Source organism: Canis lupus, chromosome 37, assembly GCF_003254725.2.
Source record: "Canis lupus dingo isolate Sandy chromosome 37, ASM325472v2, whole genome shotgun sequence".
Taxonomy (NCBI): domain Eukaryota; kingdom Metazoa; phylum Chordata; class Mammalia; order Carnivora; family Canidae; genus Canis; species Canis lupus.
In genome coordinates, this window is record NC_064279.1 from 1,304,407 (window position 1) to 1,327,350 (window position 22,944).

A 22,944-nucleotide genomic window follows, 5' to 3' on the forward strand; every position below is an offset into this window, starting at 1 on the left:
AACGGCCTAACTTCTTGAAGTCGGTTTTGTTCTTTTTTAGGGAGATGACAGTAAGGCCCGCAGGGTGCCCGCGAGAAGGAGCAGCTGTAAACCTGGGGCATCGGCAGAGGGCCCTTGGCTGTGACTACCGGGCTGGAGTCCTGGACCAAGGGACCCGAGCTCTCTAACCTAGAGACCGCAGGAGGAAATGGGAGCAGAGAGACGCAGTCTGGGACATGTAAGGTTCTTTTTTTTTAAATAAAGATTTTATTTAGTTGAGAAAGAGAGAAAACAGGGAGAGTGAGAGGGGGAAGCAAAGGCCCGCTAGGCAGGGAGCCGAGGTGGCGGCATCCCCGGACCCCAGACCCTGACCCGGGGCGTCCCAGGGGCTGCGCGTGTTCAGCCCCTCCCCCTCCCCCTCCCCCTGCACGGGGTCGTGCCCGGCCTCCTGCTGCGGTGCTTGCTCCTGCTCAGGACCCCGCGGCGCGGGGCGGCCGCGTGGACAGGCCGGGAAGGTACCGCGACGAAGCCGCACAGCTCCCCCACGTCCCGCCACGGAGGGGGAGGCAGGTGCACGGCCGCGGGGGCCCGCGCTGCAGGCGGAGGGCGCGGACCAGGGCGGCGCAGGGCGCTCGCAGACTCCCACTCCTCTCCCGACCCAGACGCCGCCTGTGTGGGACACTGGGCGCCGCAGCCCAGAGGGTGTTAGAGACCCGCGGCCCCCCACGTGGCCCCGCCGGGCGCCCGGGACACCGCGGGCTGGAACCGCGACCAGCGCACCCGACGCTTCTGCCCGCGGGACAAGACCCGGTCCACCCGCAGGAAGTCTTCACGCCCCGGTCGCCCGCAGGCCCTTAGTCCCCGGAGGGTGACGACGGGGGCCTCGAGACCACGTGGGGCGGCCACGGGGAAGGCCGAGGAGCCGCGGAGGAGGGGGTGGGAGGAGGGCGTGGGGTGGGGGAGTAGGGGGGAAGGGGGAGGGGGAGAGGAGGAAGGGGTGGGAGAGAGGAGGGGTGGGGGAGGGTAAGAGGGGGTGGGGTTGGGTGGGGTAGGAGGGGGTGTTAGGAGGAGGTGGGGGGAGTTAGGAGGGGTAGGGGTGGAAGGGTAGGGGGGTTAGGAGAGGGTAGGAGGGGGGTAGAGGGGGTAGGAGGGAGTGTAAGAGGTAGGAGGGGTAGGCGGGGGTGGGAGGGGGTGGAAGGGGGTAGGGGGGTTAGGAGGGGTTGGGGTTAGGGTCAGGGTTAGGGTTCAGGTTAGGAGCGGGGAGGAGGCCCAGGAGGCCCAGGAGGCCCAGGACCTGGGCTGCCCGGCGCCCCGCCCCCAGGCCGCACCTGTGACGTCGCGGACGCCGGCCCCGCGTGGGTGCCCTGGCCTGGCCGCCCGGGAGCAGCCGAGGGGGTGCGGCCAGGGCCGAGCGGCCGGGGAGCGCGACCGCCGCCGGGTCGCCTTGCCCTTGGGCCGCCTCCGCGGAGCCCCGCGCCACCCCTCCCGCCTCATCCTCCTCCTCCTCCTCCTCTTCCCCCTCCCCCGCCCCCGCCCCTTCCGCTTCTGGAGGGAAAGGCCGCGGCCTCCCCGGCGCCGCATCCCGGCCGGGCGCGCAGGAGGGCTCCCTCCTTCCGCGGCCTCCACCCCCTGCCCCGCGGCCTCCACCCCTCCCCGCCGCAACCCCCTGCCCGTGGCCTGCCCCCTGCCCTCCCTGCGGCCGGCCCCCTCCCCCCGGAGCCCCTCTGCCCGTCCCCCGCCCCGCTCCTCGGCCTCCCCCCTCCTTCCTCCTCCCCTCCCTGCCTCCCCGCCCCGCGGCCTCCCCCCTCCCTCCTCCTCCCCTCCCGCGGCCTCCCCGCGGCCTCCCTGACTCCCCTCCCCGCGGCCTCCCCCTCCTCGCGGCCTCCCTGGCTCCCCTCCCCGCGGCCTCCCCTCTCCCCCTCCCCGCCTCCCCCCTCCCCTCGGCTCGGGGCCCCCGGGCTGTGCAGGCGGCAGGTGCGCCGCGGCCCGCGGAGCAGGTGAGTGAGGGCGGGGAGCTCGAGGCCCGGGGACTGACCCGACGGGAGCGGAGGGGGAGGGTCGGCGGGAGGCTCGGCCCGGGAGACGCTGCGGGACCTGCGGGCGGGCGGGGTGGCTCTCCGGGGCGGCGGGCACCCCTGCGGCCCGGGCGGGGCGGGGGGGCCTTCCTGCGAGCCCTGAGGTTGAGGCCCGACAGGTGGGTCAGGATCCGCCCGCCACGCCTCCTGATGAAAATAAGCCACTCAACTACTACCACTAATGCGTTAGCCCAGTGACCTCATTCTTGACCTTAAAAATAGAGAACATAAAGAAAAAAATAAAGGCAATGGCAGAGTTCGTTTTTCAGTACATTTGTCTGGATTCTAATGTAGAGGCTACTTTACTTTTAAGCTTTTGTGGATTTTTATGCTACCCTTGAAGTTAGATCTTGGTCACAAAGAGGATTTTATGTAAGTTAACACTTTTTGCACAGAATAAGCTACCAGTTCTTTTCATGCTTTTGGACCACAGCACCGTGTGGTTGGGAATTGCAGCCTGGCCTTGCTGTTGGATGTGCAACATCTCATTATAGACTTAAATGGTAACTATGCTTGTGGTAGTCCTGTAAAAAATAATGTCTTCTTGGACAGAGAAGAACCGTGAAGCAAAAGTTATAACGCTATTCATTATACATGTATTTCTCCTTTTATTGCTGTCTCTGATAACAATTAGGAAATGTCTTGTTCTATTTCATCTTATAGATAAATTGTGTAAAAGATAATTATGTTACATAAAATGATTAATAAAAACAAGTTATCTTCTTCACTTATTAAAGGTAAGGACGGTATATATGAGCTTTTCTGGATGGGTGTCCTTCACAAATGTCCTGGTTAAAATATTTTAAATCTTGTCCTGAAGCTAAGAAAACTCTGTAGATAGACGTTTTTGTTGGGTTTAGAGTTTAGAAATCAAAGCAGAGTTGACAGTGTTTTGTTTCCCATCTCTTATGATTAGTGTAGTGTTTACCAAATTTGCCTAATTTAAAAAATTACCTCAGGCAGTGAGTACATTGGGGAGCGAGTGACAAAAGTGGTTTTAAAAGATTCTGGGTTGCAAAAAAAAAAAAAATTAAAAAAAAAAAAAGATTCTGGGTTGCAACTTGGGACTTCCTGAATCAGAATCTCTAAAGTGAATCTCTAAAGTGATCTCTCCTGATGATACGTCAAATAGGTCAAAATGATAAAATTAAAAAATAAAAAAAAAGGCAAGGTTGGGAAACACCTGGTGGGAAACAACTTGCTGGAATGAATAGCTGACATAATCTCTCTCATCCCTGTACATAAAATGTTCTTAAATGGAAGCTATGGTTTTACTAATATGATGATGTCATCCATTTAAGAAATCTAAAACTTTTATATCCTTTTGTAGTCACGCCTCCTGGTGATTGACCTAACAAACATTTTTGCATGTTCAGTCTCTTTTTATGTGGAATGCAATGTTAATTCAAGTCCTCTAGTGTTATAGGAACATTTCATTAATGGGCTTTTAATGCCGATTCCTGTGACTCGTAAACCATAGCAAAATACTGGGCTATATCTTTCATGTAACAGATTTATTTTCTACCCCTTTTGTGTTCCTAACTAGAGAAAACAAGCGTATAAATTTTAATAATTTATTTATAGCTTTTATTAAAATGACCTAACCCCATCCAAAAAAGAAAAAAAAAAGTTGGGCATAAAATTTGGTCAATTATATATAAAATGAACTAACAAAATAGAGCATTGAACATCTATAAAAGAATTTAAGATGAATTACTATGATGGGAACTATGAGAGTTTCCTTTTCTTCTCTCTCCATTCCTTTTCTCTATTTCTCTTGTTTTTTTGAGGGGTGGAGAGGGTTGTTTGCTGGCTTGTTTTTATTTTAAATCATCTAAATATTTAAAACCTCCTAACTTAATTATCCAAGTTTAAATTAATGTGAATATTTGCTAACCTTACCAATAGATCCTTAAACTTGTCCTTTTCTTTACAGAATGATGATGGTAGGTTTCTTGCAATGCTAATGAGAGTTCTAGTTAATAGCAAAGGAGTTAAATTTAAATGACCAAAAGAAACTGGTCTTTTAATATTGCTTAAGGAGGACTTAATTTAGTTACAGGGATGTCATAATTTTTCATTATCAGTTGCTTTTTAAATAGGATCTGATCTTCCAAATTCTAGAAAACTTCTCAGGTTTTTTTTTTTTTTTTTTTTTTTCTTCTCCTGGGAATTTGCAAGAATTACATACAATCACATATAATCCCAGTTTGATCTGGGAATAAGACAGGTCTGTTTTAAAAATATGGCTGATGGTAAGCATCATTAATAGCAAAGGATGGGGGAGGTAGAAATAAAGAATCAGGTCAAGAAGATAACCAGCTTAGACAGTAGCAGGATTAGCAAGAATGCAAGAGAATTTAGTATATTTACATATTGTTCTTTTTTTTTTTTTTACATATTGTTCTAATGAACCATTTATGTCTTTATTAATTTGAGCTTTTCAGGTAAAAGGACTATATTCTTTCATATATATATATATATATATATATAATTTATTTATTTATTCATGAGAGACACACAGAGAGAGGCAGAGACGGGAAGAGAGAGAAGCAGGCTTCCTGCGGGAAGTCCTATTAAGGAATCGATCACAGGACCCCAAGATCACGACCTGAGCCGAAGCCAGGCTCCCAAAAGAACTGTATTTTATTTGTGTTCCTTTAAAGGCAAATGTTACATTCAATATTGGGTATTGATTTATTCAACATTAGTAAATATCTGTTAAAAATCAATTTTTGCCTCTACAAAGTTAAAGTAGAATGACTGATATGCTACTAAATCCAGTCAGCAAAAAAATGATACATAACATGATCTATGATGTTTGCTTTCCTACTATAACGTTCAGAGAATATATTTTGGTCATGTTATTTATTATTACAGAATAAAAGCCATCTTCTAAAAAGGTCTGTAAAGAACTCTTTTGAATTGTCTAACAGTTATAACCTGAAGATTTGCATAATGAATAATCTCTTACAAATTAATTTTGGTGGAAGAAAATCTTTTTAAACATGTTTATCAGCAGCTCCGGTGACTTAGTGGTTTAGCGCCACCTTCAGCCCGGGGCGTGATACTGGAGACCTGGGATGGAGTCCCACGTCGGGCTCCCCGCATGGAGCCTGCTTCTCCCTCTGCCTGTGTCTCTGCCTCTGTTTGTGTGTGTGTGTGTGTGTGTGTGTGTGTGTTTCTCATGAATAAATAAATTCTTTGTAAAAAAAAAATTAAAAAAAAGATTTAAACATGTTTATCTCCAATGGAATGAAAATCAATTAACTAACAGAACTCCCCATGTGCGTCATTAGGAGATAGAAAAAAAAAAGTGTATCCTGTTCTCAAGGAATTTATAGCCCATTAGAGAATAATGGTGCTCCATGGGCTGGCTTGGATGAGGGCTTAGGTCCTCCTCATAATGTTCATTAACACCTCCATCCACACCCTGACCACTATATATGAACATATAATCTAAGTATTAAAAACCAATGTGATTCCTGGAAAAAAATCAACTTTTTTAAAAATTATTTATTCATGATAGTCATAGAGGAGAGAGAGGCAGAGACACAGGAGGAGGGAGAAGCAGGCTCCATGCCGGGAGCTCGACACAGGACTTGATCCCAGGACTCCAGGATCGTGCCCTGGGCCAAAGGTAGGCGCCAATCCGCTGATCCACCCAGGGATCCCCCAAAAAATCAACTTTAAGACAAATAGCCTAGTGCCCTTTAAACCTAATTTTCATGCCCCTCCCCCAGGCTCATTTTTTCCAGTCAATCAACAAGTATTTATTATGTCCTCGTTAGGTAGATGATAAATATCAACAGGTTTTAAATGTGCATTTTTCAAATCTATAATTTCAATTTTTATTCTCTAAAAATTGTAGTAAATATATATATAAACAAAATTTGCATATATATATAAATATATATATATAAACAAAATTTACTATTATAACCATTTTCAAGTGTATAATTCACTGGCGTAAAGTACATTCCCACTGCTATGGAACCATCACCACTATCATTTCCAGAACCCTCTCCCTATCCCAAATTGGTAGTCTAGACCCATTAAACAATAACTCCCTATTCTCTCCCTCCAGCCTCAGTAAGCACCATTCTACTTTCTGTCTCTACAAATTTGACCTTTTTGGGTACCTCACATAAGTGGAATCATATAATACTTGTTCTTTTGAGTCGGCTTAGTTCACTTAGCATAATGTTTCCAAAGTTCATCCATGTCGTAGAATGTACCAGAATTTCATTCCTTTTTAAGGCTGGATAGTATTCGGCAGCTTCTTTTATTTGGAAAACAGATACAAAAAAAAAAAAAAAAACACACACACACACAAAAAAAAACAGGGAAGTTTTTTTTTTTTGTTTTTTTTTTTTTTTTTTTTTTGGGAAGTTTTGAACTGGAACAGACCATAGACATCATCTCCTTCAAGCTCTGTGTCCCTCCAAGGGAAACAAGACCCGGACAGCTTAAGTCATGAGGCCAAGGTCTCACACCTGGTTGGTTCAAGGCAAAGCCTAGCCTAGGAACTAACTCTCCTGCGGCCTAAACCGAAGCCCTACTACCCACCCACAAAGCCCGCACAGACAGAAAAAGGCAAATGTTAAGTGAGCTGGTGTGAAAGTAAGTGCTGCAGGTGTTCAGAAAGACAGAGATGATTGCAAAATGTTACCTGTGAAGGAAAACATCAAAAGGGACTTGAAGATTAGTAAGACTAGATTCTGATGAACAATTATCACAACTATAATCTGCTACAGGAAGTCTTTCTACAAGCCATACGTCTTGTGTCTTTTCTTTCTGCCTTGAATTATACATTACATTCGTATTCTTTAAAAAAAAAATTGTATTCTTTCCTATAGCTAAGACGGTTATACTGAATCTGCTTCTGTTTTTCATCTTCTATGGAATTTGTGACACCACGGTTGTTCTAAACACATCCTTGAGCGCATAAAAGTTGAAACATATGAAAACTATCCTCAGCAGCCATCCCCACCCTCTCCCCTCGCGCTCGGGCCCAGGCCCGGGGGAGGCCGCCCAGCCCCAGCACCCCGGCTCCCGGTCTGGGCGGGCAGGAGGCCCGGGGGCACCCGCTGGGGCCGTCTCTGGGCGAGCCCAGCTGTGCTCTGCGCGTCCCAAACTGAAGCAACGCGCATCGGGGCCCAGCAGCCGAGGCATACCTCGCGCGGATCAGAACCCGGGCGGGGCTGTTCACGTAGGTAGTTTTCATATGTTTCAACTACATGTTGCCCCCACGGAGGGCACGCCCGTGCCTGTCTCTCTCTCTGTCTCTGTGTGTGTGTCTCTCTCTCTCTGTCTCTGTGTGTCTCCCTGTCTCTGTCTCTCTGTGTCTCTCCACACACACACTTTTAAAACTGCTCCTCGTTGAACTAGAAACAGAGCAGCACGCAGGTCCCAGGCGCACCGCTCCAGGGGTCTACAGAGGCCCTGCGGCGGCTGCACCCAGACCCAGGGCTACGGCCCCTCCTCTCCTGCAGGCCGGGCCTCCGCTGTGACTTCCGACATCCCAAGTCAGCATCGCCTGTTCTCAGACTTCAAGTAAATCGCCCACTACATGGGTCTGTGGCTGACGTCTTTCCCTCAACACCCTGTTTCTGTGACATGTGGCCACGTTGTCGCCTACAGCGATTCATCCATTCTCACTGCTGCATAGTAGGGTCTTTTTTTTTTTTTTTTAAGATTTATCTATTTATTCATGAGAGACACACACACACACACACACAGAGAGAGAGAGAGAGAGAGAGAGGGAGAGAGAGGCAGGGACCCAGGCCTAGGGAGAAGCAGGCTCCATGAGGGAGCCCAACGCGGGCCTGGATCCCGGGACCCCGGGTCACGCCCTGGGTGGAAGGAGACGCTCAGCCGCTGAGCCCCCGGGGGTCCCCATCCTGCACCTCTTAATGGATTCTGAGAAATGTTTGACAATCAAATACCTGAAAGGTGAACAAGGCTCATCCACTGGAAAGATAGTTTAGTTCCCAGGGAGTTAAAAGGCAGTATTTAAACAGCCACCAGTGCTTCTGACATAGTCCCCCGCCTAGGTGACCAGGTGGGCAGGTGAAGGAGCCAGGTGGCACCTGTGAGGCTACTGTTAGCAGGTTGCACGTTAGCCCTGGCTGGTGCTCCAGCTGGGCCGGTTGAGCCCCCAGCAGAGTCCGTATGGGCCCAGGCCTGTCCCTGCACTCCTGCTGGGCGGCCACCTGTCCTCAGGCCAGTGCCATGGAGGGGGAGCGAAGTGACGACTGCTCTGTGACGGCGGTGTGTGCCACGTGAGGCTGCGGCCGGCCCCTGGCTGGCCCACTAGAGACCCTCGGGCATCGGCGCCCCCTTGAGAGGCCACTGGCCGCCTCCCCCTAGGACACCCAGGCGACCCATGAAGCCTGGCTTCCTTCCCCGTGGCCAGGACCGTCGGGCTCGGCCGCCACACGGCAGCTCCAAATTGTCCATCGTCAGAGGATGAAAACCTGGGTTCAGGATGTGGGTGGGGGTGGAGGGAGGCCTCGAACGGCGCAAAGCTTCAGACGCCGTGGATCCCCGCAGGAGGAAGCGATGTCGACGGGAATGCTTTGACCTTCTTGCTCGTTCAGGCGGGCAGTCCTGTCCGTTGAGGGCCCTCGTTGTGTGGCCGCTGCGGCCGCGACCCCGAAGCAGGCCGGCTCGTGGCACCGCCAGGCTCGGCACAGAGCGGCCGCGCCCGGCCTGGGATCCCCACGGACCCCGAGGCGCCCCAACCCGGCCAGGCCCAGGCAGTCAGACCGGCCTGCAAAGGAAGCTTGTTGTGGGTCACCCCGGGACTGCGAGTAGCTCCCAGCCTTCGGGGTTCGTGGCCTAGCGGCCTTGCAGACGAGGTCTCGGTGGCCCCCGGGTCGCCAGCCTCCTAAGTTCTCAAACAAGGACGCGTGCCTGTGGTTTCCATGAAGCCGCGCGTAAAAGCCACCGCTGTCCTGGGCTCCCGGCGTGCAGAGCTCTGTGCTGGTTCTTTTCCCGAAATCTCTCATTTGATCGTCACTAGCTCCTGGCAACTTGCGTATTATATTCCTGTTACAGAGGAGGGAGGCTCAGAAGGGGTAAGTAAATCACCTGGCGCCACACAGCTGTCCATGACGAGGAGGCCACGTGTGTCCCCAAGGCCTGGGTCTTTCCTATTATACTACGCATCACGTCCGAAATATGTGCATATTATTCAAATGTGATTTTTAAAACACTGGTGGTTTGCTGAAATTATCGGAATGTTTAGGGATTAAATGGAGTTTGGTCTGTGTAGAGACGTTTGGGCTTCCAGGAACAGTCTTAAGAGCATTTTTTTTTTTCCCACTTCGATTTATTCACCATTTCTCCAACTGGAGATGAAAAACACCACGAAAATCTAAAGAGACTATTTCTGATGTTGCGATGCACGTCTGTTAATGCACCTTTGGTTTGAGATGGTGACGAATGTAACCTCTTTAAAACCGTTCTGATGAAATATGCCTTGAAATGTGCTGTCCCCGAGTAAGGCTGATGAGCGCTAATCCCAGGTTCACTGCATCATTAATGACTTGGCTATTTTTTTTTTAAAGATTTATTTATTTATTTATTTATGATAGACACAGAGAGAGAGAGAGAGAGAGAGAGGCAGAGACACAGGCAGAGGGAGAAGCAGGCTCCATGCCAGGAGCCCGATGCAGGACTTGATCCTGAGACTCCAGGATCGTGCCCTGGGTCGAAGGCAGGTGCTAAACTGCTGAGCCACCCGGGGATCCCCAACGACTTGGCTATTAAAGTGAATGGCCAAAAACAAAAACAATAAATAAATAAATAAATAAATAAATAAATAAATAAATAAACTGAATGGCCCCTAATAGGGAGATTGACCCACGGAACTAAATTTATTGGCCATATGAATGGGGAAGAGACTGCTACTCCATTTTTACTGTTTGGCCAGAAAACAAAAGACAAAGGAATAGACTTTGTTGATATCTGCTAAGATTACCAAGGTCTTTCTTTCAGGAGGGGTGTTGGGGGTAAGCTCCAGTCCCCCCACATCTATGTATTAAGGCCCTAACCCCCAGTGCCCCGTACTGTGATTGTATTTGGAGACTGGGCCTTCAAGGAGGTGATTAGGGTTAACAAGGCCATATAGATGAGCCCTAATCCAGTCTGACTGGTGTCTTCATAAAAAGAGGGAGAGACACCAGGGATGCTCTGCACAGAGGAGAAGCTGGGTGAGGACTCGGCAAGGAGGTGGCATCTGCGTGTCAAGGGGAGAGGCTTCAGGAGAAACCACGCCTGCGGACGCCTCACTCTTGGAACTTCAGAACTGTGAGAAAAATAAACTGCTGCTGTTGAACCCCCCAGGCGGTGGTATTTTGTCTCAGCAGCCGCAGCAAAGTAATCCAAGAGGAGTTAGATGCGAGGCCTGAGCTAGGCCCTTACCCGATGCCAAAGCCGCCAGTTAAGAAGGACTAAGAAGGATGTGATGGGTGGGATTTTACTCTCCAGCAAAGATGATTTACATGGAGGACCAGCTGGGAAAAAGGACTTTCTAGGAGTAGAAAGGAAGTCAAATGCCAGATGGTGATTTTATTTTATTTTATTTTATATTTTATTTTATTTTATTATTTTATTTTATTTTCAGGTGGTGATTTTAATAGTCAAACTAGTGACTACTATCAGCTAGGTGTGTTTCTCTACTTTTTTTGCCCTATAACGCACCAATTTTTTTTTTTTTTTTTTTTTTAATATTTTAGGGCAGCCCAGGTGGCTCAGCGGTTTAGTGCTGCCTTCGGCCCAGGACCTGATCTTGGAGACCCGGGATCAAGTCCCACATCGGGCTCCCTGCATGGAGCCTGTTTCTCCCTCTGCCTATGTCTCTGCCTCTCTCTCTCTCTCTCATGAATAAATAAAATAAAATCTTTTAAAAATATATTTTATTTATTTATTCATAGAGACACAGGAAGAGAGAGAGGCAGAAACACAGGCAGAGGGAGAAACAGGCTCCACACTGGGAGCCTGACATGGGACTCGATCCCCGGTCCTCAGGATCACACCCCGGGCTGCAGGCGGCACTAAACCACTGCACTACTGGGGCTGCCCTATAACGCACCTTTTAATAATATGCTTGTGATGATTTACCCAATAATTACTCCTCCCCTGAGTTAGCAGCTAAGATTTTATGAAAGAATTTTATTGGCTAGAGTGCTGGCTTACAGTGAGGGCTTCTTCTGTTTTCTGGGGACTTGAATCTTGTCCCGGCCGCTTCCGAGCTGTGTGATTTGGGGCTGCTTAACCTCCCATGCCTCCGTTTCTTCATCTGGAAGGTAGAGATCGTAGTACCTTCCTCATAAAGTTGTGCGAAAGTTAAACGAATAATACACATAAAGTGCTTAGAAGGATCCCTGGCATACGGCAAGCACCGAGTACAGGTCAGCTATTGTCTTAACTTGGGCCTGTCTCTTCACGTGGACGACTGTCAGAACCAGGGCACCTACACGGTGCCCCAAGGTATCCGCCACCACGGGCCAGCTCCTGCGGACCGGCCACGCACGGTGCCAAAGAAGAATCGGGGCCTGGAGAACGGTAGCTGTTCCACCGCAGTGCTTAGCGCCATCTGGGAGGCTGACAGGACAGACCCCGGGCCCCGCCCCGCAGAGTCTGACTCAGCCAAGGTGGGATGCAGCCCAGGAGTCTTTATGTGATCCAGGTGGCTCCCGGGTCAACTATGAAGAAATACTAATCAAAAAGAATTTCTTCTATATTCAAAGCTATTAAATTTATGGTAAATGTCCTAACTTCCTAATCACAAGTCTATATAATACGTTTCACTTAAAGTATTTGAAATGGGGCAGCCCCAGTGGCCCAGCGGTTTAACGCCGCCTGCAGCCCAGGGTGTGATCCTAGAGACCCGGGATCGAGTCCCACATTGGGCTCCCTGCATGGGGCCTGCTTCTCCCTCTGCCTGTGTCTCTGCCTCTCTCTCTCTGTCTCTCATGAATAAATAAGTAAAATCTTAAAAAAAAATAAAGTATTTGAAATGTTTCAGTAAAACTAACTTAGGTCAAAAAATGAATATGTAAATTTGCTTTTTAAAAAATCACGTAAGTGTGGGGCACCCGGGTGGCTCAGTCAGTTAAGCATCCGAGTCTTGATTTTTGGCTCAGGTCATGATCTCAGGAATGAGATTGAGCCCCATGTTGGGCTCCGTGGTCCGCGTAGAGTCTGCTTGAGTCTCTCTCTCTCTCTCTTTCTAAAATAAATCTTTTTTAAAAAATCATCTGAAAGATAATTTTTACAAGTGTTAGAGTTATTGACAAATCTGAAGAAACTTGCCATTGAACATAGACCTCAGGTTCTCCACAGGCAAGTTGAGTACTTTGAGTTGAGTTGTTCCGGGTGAGGATGACTTGACCTGCGCACCCCTCAGGGTTGTGGTCTTCATGAACTGAGGGGAGCACAGATGGAAGGAGGCATGTGAAAGCAGCTTCTGGAGAAGCCGTGAGAATGGGGGTTCCACTTGTACGGAGGAAATGGTCCATTCGGCCAGTAGCAGCCTACTTGCGCAGGTCAATCAGAACGTTTTGCATGTAGATCATGAGAGCTGTGAGAGATTTGTTTTTTTTGGTTTTTTTTTTAGGGAGCTAGGACCCTGAAGAAAGGCAAATAGTGCTGGGCTCTCCAGGATGGCTGGAGAGAGCTGAACCTGGGCATTCAGCCTGGAGCCTGATGAAATATGCTAGTGTTTCCCGGGGTCAGAATAGTGATTAAGGTCGGACTCCAGGATAACTTTGGAACTGAAAAGCCTGATTATTGGGTTATGATGAATTCCTAAAATCTGTACACCTGTTACGCTCAGGACTGAAGTTTGTAGCTGATACTTCTTTCCTACTGGTCAAGTAGCTGTGCCCAGGTTGTGGGAGAATATGGTCCGTATTGAGGAAATACAGGTCAAGCTCAAAGGGGAGAGATCGAGACCTCTGGGGCAGCGACGCAGAAACCCCTCGGCACTAAGCTGGCGAGCGTCCTGTGTGAGGGAAGGGCTGGTGCTGTTTCCTGGGGTTTGCAGTCTGCGTGAGTAGCTCGCCTCAGTGTTCCGAGGGCATCGCAGGCAAAGTTTCCTGGTCCTGCAACAGGGCAGTGGTGTGGTATTTCTTTAAAACAAAACAAAACTGCTTTTTAACAAAGTTGAGGAAAATAGAGAATACTGTTATTCTTTATCCAGAAAGCTCTCAAACTAGACCCTTTAAAATCTTCATGCTAAAAAAAAAAAAAATCTTCATGCTGCTTTTCAGGATACTATTGGTTCACTGATTATTTTCTCTTCCCTTATAATAGAATCACTTAGAACATTTACTAAGAAATCAAATTTGTCTAAGTTACTGAATTTATACTCCTGGGGCATGTGTACCCCAACATGTTTATGTGTACATTTTATGTATATTATCTATAATTTATACCATATACGTGTCATTATTTCTTTTAGGTATTGTAAATATTAATCCTTATTTTGCAGAAATATTTTAACCCAACCCAACTCTTTCTGTTTGTTTTTTTTTGTTTGTTTTTTGTTTTTTTTGAAGACAAATTAAGGCAAAATGGAATTACTGGTTAAAGGTAGTGACATCTCTAGGGATCTCGATACATTTTTCTCAAACGCCTTCTGGAATCCCACTTGTCTGCGTGCCTAAGAGCAGAGTATCCGTACCTGTCTCACCATACTTGCAAGAATGAATGCTAACTTACAGCAGCTTGATCTACCTAATAGTAAAGGAAGATGTCTCATTTTTATTCACTTTCCTTTTACTGGTGTTGAAGGCGGATATGGTTTGTCATGGTGTTTGACCCATAAGCTTAAGAAAATAGCTTTTTGGGGGAGCAAACCTAAGACAAAGCAACTATGACCATTCCCAGTTAACCCTGTAGCACTGATAGCTTTGTTGCATTGGTCCTCAGTCTTGTAGAGTCTGTTAAAGAACTTTTGTTTTCTTTTTTTAAGAAGGTGAGTGTTGATTATGGTCATAGAGAGCCCGAGCGTGTGTGTAGGACTGACTCAGGGCCCTGCCGCTTAGTCTTGTGTAAGCCTGAAGAAGTTACCTCCTCCCTCCAGGCTTCAGGTCCCTTGACCATAAGACGAGGCTGACAGCCCTCCCGGTAATTCTCACGATGACACCACGTACCAGGCTTGGAGAGGCTTCGGGGGAAAGGTAGCTACAGTACTTGTGAAAGCTGCCCCCAAACTGATAGGATAAATCCTCCTCCACTGCTCTCCTGTTCCCCAATATGGTGAAAGAAAGCGCTACTTCCAGGGCCACTGAGCCTGAGCCACCACTCCAAGGTCACGACAAGACTTAGGCTTTCCTTCCAACCCTGTGGTTTCCTATCTGCCTGCCTGTCGCTCTAGGGATTAATAATGTAGATGTTCAAAGCCCTTCTTTCACTGAGCATTCAATTTTTTGCATAACGGATTTTTGAGACTCAAAGTATTTTTTGGAAGCATTTAAAAAATAAGTTTCAGATTTTAGATGCCATGTGGTCTTCCACGCCGGGATGTGCGTGGGCCACACCAGCCTGGCTGACCCCGCCGACCCCAGCGGGTGATGTAGTAGGCCGCACGTCCCTACGTCGGCCCTGAACTGCTTTCTCTCCCACGTTCCTGGGCTTCCCAGCTGCCGGCCCAGGCCGGGCCCCATTCCGCCAGCGGCTGAGCTGCAGAGCCAGGTTCCGAAATGTCAGCCGTCCTGCGGGAGCTGCTCCGCGTCTCGGAGAAGGCTGCCAACATTGCCCGGGCCTGCAGGCAGCAGGAGGCCCTCTTCCAGCTCCTGATAGAAGAAAAGAAAGACGGAGAAAAGAACAAGAAGTTTGCCGTTGATTTTAAGACGCTGGCTGATGTCCTCGTACAGGAAGTCATAAAACAGAACATGGAGAACAAGGTAGGGAAGGTCACAGCCAACGTAATCACAAAATCCTCACCCTGTGGTTTTTCCCAATACATAGCCTGTCTTTTTCTTGTCCTTCCCTACCTCAGAACACTAGCACCCAGGACTCTAATATAAACAACTTGGGATTTCCCCTCCTGTTTTGACTATAAAATGACTAAAATGTTCATTGCAGAAAAAAACTAAAAAATAGAAAAGCATATAAGGCAAAAAAGAAATCACAGTTCTGACAGCTAAAGAGAAACATTTGGATAGGGAGCTTTTTATTTATTAATGAATTTCTTTTTAATAAATAATACACATTCTCTGGAAAATAAGCAAAAATAAGAATCCTTAATCCTACCATTAGAGAGAACCACAGCTATGGTTTACTAAATATTGTCAGAACATTTTCCTTCGATGTGTATTTGTGTGCCTGGGACATAGAATTTATCTCAGTAGCAATGAGAACATACTATTTTATTGACTTCTTTTTTTTTTTTTTTTGATTTGACATATCCTGTCCTGCCTTTTGATATAATCTTTTATCAAATGGTTATCTAATCAGTTACGGGCTTGTACAAGCCTGAAGCCTGAAAATCCCCTTTTATTCTCATAGAAAATCATTGCTTATAACTAACAATGATCATGATTCTAACTATCTGAAGCTGCCTGGGAAAAGAAACTATTCATAAGTAGTAATAATAAATAATAACACTAGCAGACACTTATAAGTCCTTACTGTGTGTCAGGGACTTCTAACGGCTCTAAATATATTAATTTATTTAACTATCGTAGTAATTTTATGAGATAAGAACTATTATTCCAACGGATCAGAAAAAAGAAGCACAGACAGGTTAAGTAATTTGCCCAAGGTTACACAGCAAGTGAGTGGCAGGGCTGGCTTTTGAGCACTGGCTGACTGGCTCTAGAGTTGCATTCTTTGCAATACTATGTTTGCTTTTGCATGATAATCTAATAATCAAACATTTTTTTAAGATTTGGGAGGATAGAACTTTATGACAGCACTACAAAATATTAGAATAGTTTCTACTGAAATTCTCAAAATATTTTGAATCATTTAAAGTATATTCTTGACCATAGGCAGGAAGAGAGAGTAAATGACCCCTTGAAATCTCTACAAACTCTACTTTTTCATGCCCTGTAATATCTGGCTCCAATAAATTCTTTTCTTTTCTTTTTTTTTTTTTTCTGATCAAGTAGTTGGGTACAAGGGATGGTTGAGCAATTATATGGATTAGAAACATATCAACATTAACTTTCATTAGCTAATATTTGCCCCAGAGCATTGTAACAGGCACTTGTTCATTCATAAAATATATGACAGGACTTATGAACAAAGGAATGACATTCACTTTTTGCTAGATGCCTTTGTTTCATGACCCTTACATCCTGTAACCTCAGAAACAGGTCTTTAGGCAGTTGGGAGACCAAGCTGCAGCCGTGCATGAGTGGGCTCATTGGCAGCCCCTGTCGACCTGCGCTGTTCTTTAAAAGAGGAAAAACAAAACAAGATGTGGTGGGCACTATTAAAATTATTGGCCATCTGCAAATGACTGAATTCAAATATTTGAAGCATTTCCTTGCTTTTGCAGCCTGAGAACATCACGCAGATCATAATTCAGCACATAGTTTGAGAAAAATTCTCTTTACTACAGAGAGGATCAGAAGCAAAATGTATCTTGAATGCTTCCTGGTCCTACAGAGAGAGAAAAGATTCTTACTTAGCTCCATGGGTTGTTTTTTTTGTTTGTTTTTTTTTCATTCTATGATGATGTATTAATGATCCGTCAAGAAAATAGTTCCTTTTTTTTTTTTCTCTCCTTGCCTGAAGTCCAAGGATACCTCCAACAGGTGCAGCAAATGCCTGAAGATGAAAGCAAACTCTCATGTTATCCTCTAGTCTTAATTAGTAATGGTCTTGGGTACTTGGGCAGCACTGTTAACTCCATAAGCTAGCACGGTGCTGTTGATGAGCAACGGGTAAAATATCTTCTTTGCAAATATTCTAGTTCTATGGCCCTTAAATGGAAGGACGAAGTTTCTAAAGTACTGCAGACTCCTACCATGATTTGGACTTCCTGGGGGGGCAGAGGAGCAGGAAAATATTAGAAAGTGAAGTACTGAGTCAAGCTGACTTCACTTTTTATACTTGGATTGATTTCTGGAGTGATGAATTTCAGATCTAGTTGTGCTATGTAATTTGAAGTACAAAATGAAAATATGTTAAGAATTAAACATGTACGTGGGATTGGGGGGGTTCTGTTTTTGTTTTGTCTTTGTTTTGTTTTTTGATTTCTTTGTCATACTCTGAATCATTCAGTTTCCAGGTTTGGGAAAAAAAATTTTGGGAGAAGAATCAAATGAGTTTACTAACGAATTGGGTAAGTATATGAATTTTACTGTATTTTTATGACTTAATCATCATATGGTATTCTAATTTTCAACAACATCATGGAATAAATGAGGGTTTGGGAGCCTTTCATGTAAATAACATATTTGAATGTTAAGCTTCATTCAGTACCTGAGAATATCACGCCATTTAAGTTGGAGAATTAACTTGGAATTATTAGTATCTTGGAATTATTAGTATCTTGGAATTATTTAGCAAGTCTATGCGTATTATTTTAGATATAAATCTAGAGCATTTAAAATAATATTTGATGACCTTTGGGGAAGTTGCATGGCCCTTTGAGAATCTAGCAGAAGTTACAGATGTTCTCAGAAAGATGCACATTACACAGTGGTATGGACAATTTTAGGTCCAAGTTTTAAACCCATTCTTGAGCCTCCTGGGAAGCCCAGAGGCCTTGCCTGAGAATCTAGAGCAGCCCTATCTATCTATGAAATACTGTGTGCTCTTGAGCAAAGAAAACTTGTTCACCTCATCAGTTCTCTGGTCTTAGAATCTCTGTAAAAGGAGTTGGATTAAATAAAAGTTTCCTTTTAGTACCAAATTTTAAGTCTTCTTTAATTAGTTTCCTGCAGGCCAGAAGCTCCATTGATGTACCTCCATGTTCCCTGATGGTAGAGAGAAAAAAAAAATAAAAATCTCTGATCCTTTACAGAGACACAAATTATTTTTAGTTTGGGTGTTTTGTTTGTTTAATGGTAGAAGATTAAAATAGTGAACTTTATCATTGATCATGTGGCCAATAGTCAAACATCCAGAGGCACAGTTACAAAGGAAAAACTAAGTTCTGGATTAACGCTGGAAGAGTGTCACCTGCATGGGCTACGTACTAAGATGGGGTCGGTTCTGGGACGCTCAGAGAAATCGCCTGTAAACTTCGTAAGGTTAAAAACCACCTAATAAGTGATTAACTAATAAGCAATCCTGTGCCTGAAATCCTGTGTTTGGCTACGTCAAAAACAGTTACTTTAACATTTCATTTACCTGGAGCTTTAGGGGCCACAAGAGCTGCCACTTACCTTTCCTGAGACCTGAGGAGGAGGAGGAGCTTAGCGGGCCTGGGCCAGAGAAATGTGGAGCCTGGGATGGGGAGGTGAGCGCAGGCAGGAGCAGAAGTAGTTGGTGGGAATTCACTGGAGAATTGTAAGCACAGGAGTAACGAGCCGGGTTTGCTCCTCGATGATCCCAGGACACCTCCCGAGCCCAGCGCAGGAGCTGGGGTAAGGGCCGTGTGGGGTGTCGTTGGGCCCCAACTCCATGGTCTAGTTTGAGTGTCGCTTCACTAAGTACAGCGGTGTGGGTCTTGCTGACCCAGAGTCATCCCCGTTCGGGGTCCTACTGTGCTTCCCAGGCCGTACGGGACACACGCAGCGCCCAGGCCTCCGAAACTCGGCTGTGGGTGGGATCCTGCGTCCCAAGTGTCCGACCCGTGGGTGCTGCGGTCCCGCAGTGGCCTGGGGCCTGGGGGCACCTGTCGCGTCACCTGCGGCCTGGAACGCCCTGTCTTGTCCTGCCGGCCCTTGGGTCACTGTCCGTCGGCCTCTGTCCTCCCGTGGGCCGCGTGTCCAGGGCTGCAGGGGAGCGTGTGCCGGGGCACCGTGGCCGCGTCCGGAGCAGGGGCTCTGCTCGCATCTGCTCCCGGCCGCCTCCCCGAGGGGAGCCTTCGCCCGAGTGTCCTGTCACCACAGTTTGCCCCGTGGGAGCGTTCTGGCTGCTGCTGGCCTACCTCCTGGGCACAAGCGTCCTCACCTTCCGTGTGCTGCTCACAGCTCTGTGATCCTCCGTCCAAACGGTAACAGGCTGACCGAGTTATATTAAAAGGCAAAAGGCAAAAATAAATACTATCAAGGACTCAGGGTCCAGGGGCCCCCAAGCCCCCGTAAGCTGTGCACAAAATTGTGCACGTGTGCCCATGTGGACGGTTTTCGGGAAGATGTTTCTTTGATACTTGGAATCCATCCCTCACGTCACAGGAGGTAGATGAGTGACTCCTGGGCCACTGTGGCCTCGTGAAGCCACCCGGTGCTTAGCAACCACAGTATGGACGTGCTGCCCTCCCCTAATCTAAGGGGCGGCTCTTGCTCCTCCTCACCCTTCTGCTGCTGTTCCCTCCCCTGAAACTCTTGAGATGTAATAATGGCTTTTAGTTTGTCTTTATTCTAGGGGAAAAGATTATCTTGAGGCTGTGTCCGACGGAGGAAGAGACAGTAGAGCTTCTTAGCAAGGTCCTTAATGGGAACAAGCTGGCGTCTGAAGCACTAGCCAAGGTCGTTCATCAGGATGTCACCCTTACGGACCCAACTCTTGATTCGGTAGAGATCAACATTCCTCAGGACATTTTGGGAATCTGGGTGGATCCCATTGGTAAGTACAGGGGAGTGTTTGCTTTGATTTGTTCTTTTTAGAAATCCCTCTGTGGGGTGGGGAGGCTTGGGAAAATAACAGTCGAGAGTGAAGTTGAATTCTCCTAGACATCTTTAACATCTCAAGGCCCTAAGATGAGCGGTGAAGAGTGGAGGTGTATGTGTGACAGTGTGTTGTTGTGGATTTGTGTGTCAACAGCTCTATAACGTGTGCTGGTGTGCATCTGTCGGTGGGTGTGTACACACGTACATCTATATCAAACTGAATCAAGTCTTCTTTGAAAGATTGCAAGGGCCAAACTGGTAAACAGGACGGAGTCATGAAGTGATAGGAGCGCAATCAGTGTGACGAAGGGAGCACACATGCCATTTAAGGAACACTCCGCTCCAGCGGATTGTTGCCACATGGAAGCGCAGTCCAGATCTTCCAGTTTTTAAAGAGAAAATAAAATCCAGGTTTTTAAGTGATACCGCCCCGATTTTGAAGCAGTGACCACTAATTCAATTAAGAGCCAAACCTCCATCCGGGCCTATAAGGGGATCAGGACGGATCGCAACTCCCTGGCAGCTTGTGGCCTCATACAGCTTCCTACTCTCTTGTCCGCGGGGCTGTAGCGCCGCAGCCTCTGGCCCCATGTTTCTGGTCTATTCGGCGAGGTTGTCAGTGCAAGGCCCTGGCTGCCGGCTTGCGTCTCTCCTTTGCTTCATGTCCACTTGCCGCGCAGGCTGTGCCAGCCCAGGTGGGGCCGCCCCGGCAGATGCCCCTTGGCCCCCCCAGCTTCCGTCTTGCACACGAGCCGGTATGACGTCATAAAAATGCCTCTAATAACCAGGGAATTACAGGACATTCATTCAGTGGATTACATCTGCAGACTAAGCATCTTTCCCAAAATCTTTTGTAACTTGATGGCAGATTAGCATTAGTTGAGGATTCTGAGGGAGAGGGCTCTCCCATTTCTTGGCGCTATCCTAAATGGATTCTGCGAGCCAGCTCTGTGGGTCCTGTGCGCCCGCCCCCGTAACGGGGTGCCGACTTACTAGATGCTGGCCGGCAGCTGCCGCACGTATGTCTCTCAGGGGGAAACCTAGCACCTCGGCTTCTTTTTCACCGGAGCACCATCAATTTCTTCTTTTTTTGTGCCACATTTTGTGTCTCTTTCCTTCCTCGGCTCGGGAGACCAAAAAAAGAAAGGTGATTCCACCCCTGAGAGACTTCTGGAAGATTTTTCCATCCATCCGTCCATATTATACTTGTCTTCTGAGTAAGAGGAGCTCTAAAGAATCCCACCAGTTATCCTGAGTCATTAGCTTTTCAATGCTTTTGACATGTGATGGATATTTGAGTGCTTATCACATGCCAGGTGCCATGCTAGGGGCCACAGGAACTATAAACGCATCCTCTCCCTTCAAGAGTTCCCGTAGGGTTGGGGAAGATGGAACACAGGCATCTTAAAAATGGAAGTACAAGAGATCCAGTAACAATTCAATGCAAGTGACACCCAGAGGTAAAACTTGATTGCTCCTGCAGTCTGTTCAGGCCGCTAAACGAAATACCACGGACAAGGTAGCTCAGAAACAACAGAAACTTATTTTCAAGGTTCTGAAGGCTGCAAAGTCCAAGATCAAGGAGCTGGCATGGTAAGATGGAGGCTCGCTCCCGGCTTCAGAGCTGGCACCGCGTCCTCACATGGCACAAGGGACTAGGGCTGTCTCGGGATCCCCTTTTATAAGGCACCAATTGCATTAATGAGGGTTGCACCCTTATGACTTACTAATACCATCCCCCTTTTGGGGGTTAGAATTTGGGGAGGACACATGAGAACCACAGCAGCTGCCACACTAGTAAAAGACAAATTATACAGGACAGAGTGTATAGCCATACCTGTCATTATTTTATTTTTTATTTTTTTCATTATTTTATTTTGTCTTTACCTTTCAAATAATCATTGCCTGAATCCAACCAAATATGCTTCATTTTTTTTCAGATTCCACTTATCAGTATATAAAAGGTTCTACTGATATTAAATCCAACGAAGGAATCTTCCCCAGCGGGCTTCAGTGTGTCACCATTTTAATTGGTGTCTATGACCTACACACAGGGGTCCCCCTAATGGGAGTCATCAACCAACCTTTCGTATCACAAGACCTAACCACCCTCAGGTAAAAAGATGAAGATTTCTAGGCGTGTTGTGGTTTGGGGGAACTTACAACCTCAGTTTTGCTTATTGTTGAGATTATCACTTGACATCACCATGACTTGATACACTGAAGAGTTCCTACTAAAGTCTGCAGGTGTGAATTAAAATTCTATTTTCAGTCTTAGATTAAAGATAATTTTAGTGAGGGCTAGGTGCATGCTGCCAGTAACTCGTAACGGGAAGTCTATCTTGGAGACGTAGTCGTCTTACATTTGAAATACAGCGATCCCGTTCCCTGTCCCCTGTCATTCAAAACCAGAATGAAAGAACGGTGGTAACGCTGTCTTTTACTACTTTTGGAATGAGGTAGATGCTATCACTATGTGGCCAAGTCACGCATTTATGTAATTTTAGAAGAAACTCAAAACAAATATGAAAATTTTCCAATGAAAAGATGAGTAGGTTTGGCGAAGATTAGACGGTGACTGTGGGGTGCTCCCCCTCCTGCCCGGGCGTGAACCGCACACTGGGCGTGGAGGTGGCAAGGCTGCCCATCGCCTCTGCTCCGTGGCCCACACTTTGGTTGACTCCGGGGCAAGGTAGGGTCCAAGTGGAAGCCAGCAGCTATTTTCTGGTGGTTTCAGTTTCGAAATAGGCCCTATTTTTCCATGTGAATGACTACACCTTCTTGAACTTTGAGTTGCTTCAGGCAACTAAGATTTGTTCTTTAATGAACATAAACTGCACCTGTGCAATTTTGCCCTTTTTTCTCTACCCTGCCTTCTTGCAAACTGAAAGTGTATCCCCTGTTATCTTTAAAGAATTATTAAGAAATTAAGAACTGGGACTCGCTGCAGACATAATTATGGCCTAGAAATGATTGGCAGGGTAGTCACTGGGGAGCGGGGCTTCCGGAGCTGATGTGCAGATTCCACCACTGAGTGACACGCTCACGGTTGTGGTCTCTAGGGCCCGACCCCCGCCTCTGTAAGTAGAGGAATCTGCAACCTGACCTAACAGAATAGTTAAACATTGAGAAACAAGGGGCCT

At 47.0% G+C, this 22,944-nt stretch overlaps 1 protein-coding gene across 4 annotated transcripts in view; it reads left to right on the forward strand.

The window, feature by feature from the left end:
* Window positions 1-22,944, forward strand: part of INPP1 (inositol polyphosphate-1-phosphatase) — a 25,644-nt gene continuing 2,700 nt past the window's right edge. Inside the window, exons 1-5 of one of the 4 annotated variants that reach the window (XM_049106571.1) lie at window positions 1-217; window positions 14,711-14,974; window positions 17,304-17,364; window positions 19,557-19,757; window positions 21,742-21,916. In XM_049106571.1, the coding sequence (XP_048962528.1) occupies window positions 14,771-14,974; window positions 17,304-17,364; window positions 19,557-19,757; window positions 21,742-21,916 (641 nt within the window). In that variant the 5' untranslated portion in view covers window positions 1-217; window positions 14,711-14,770. Of the gene's footprint in view, window positions 218-1,833; window positions 1,977-2,588; window positions 5,695-14,710; window positions 14,975-17,303; window positions 17,365-19,540; window positions 19,758-21,741; window positions 21,917-22,944 lie in introns of those variants that run through there. The other 3 variants (XM_025441484.3, XM_035710810.2, XM_025441485.3) reach the window with 3 other exon arrangements.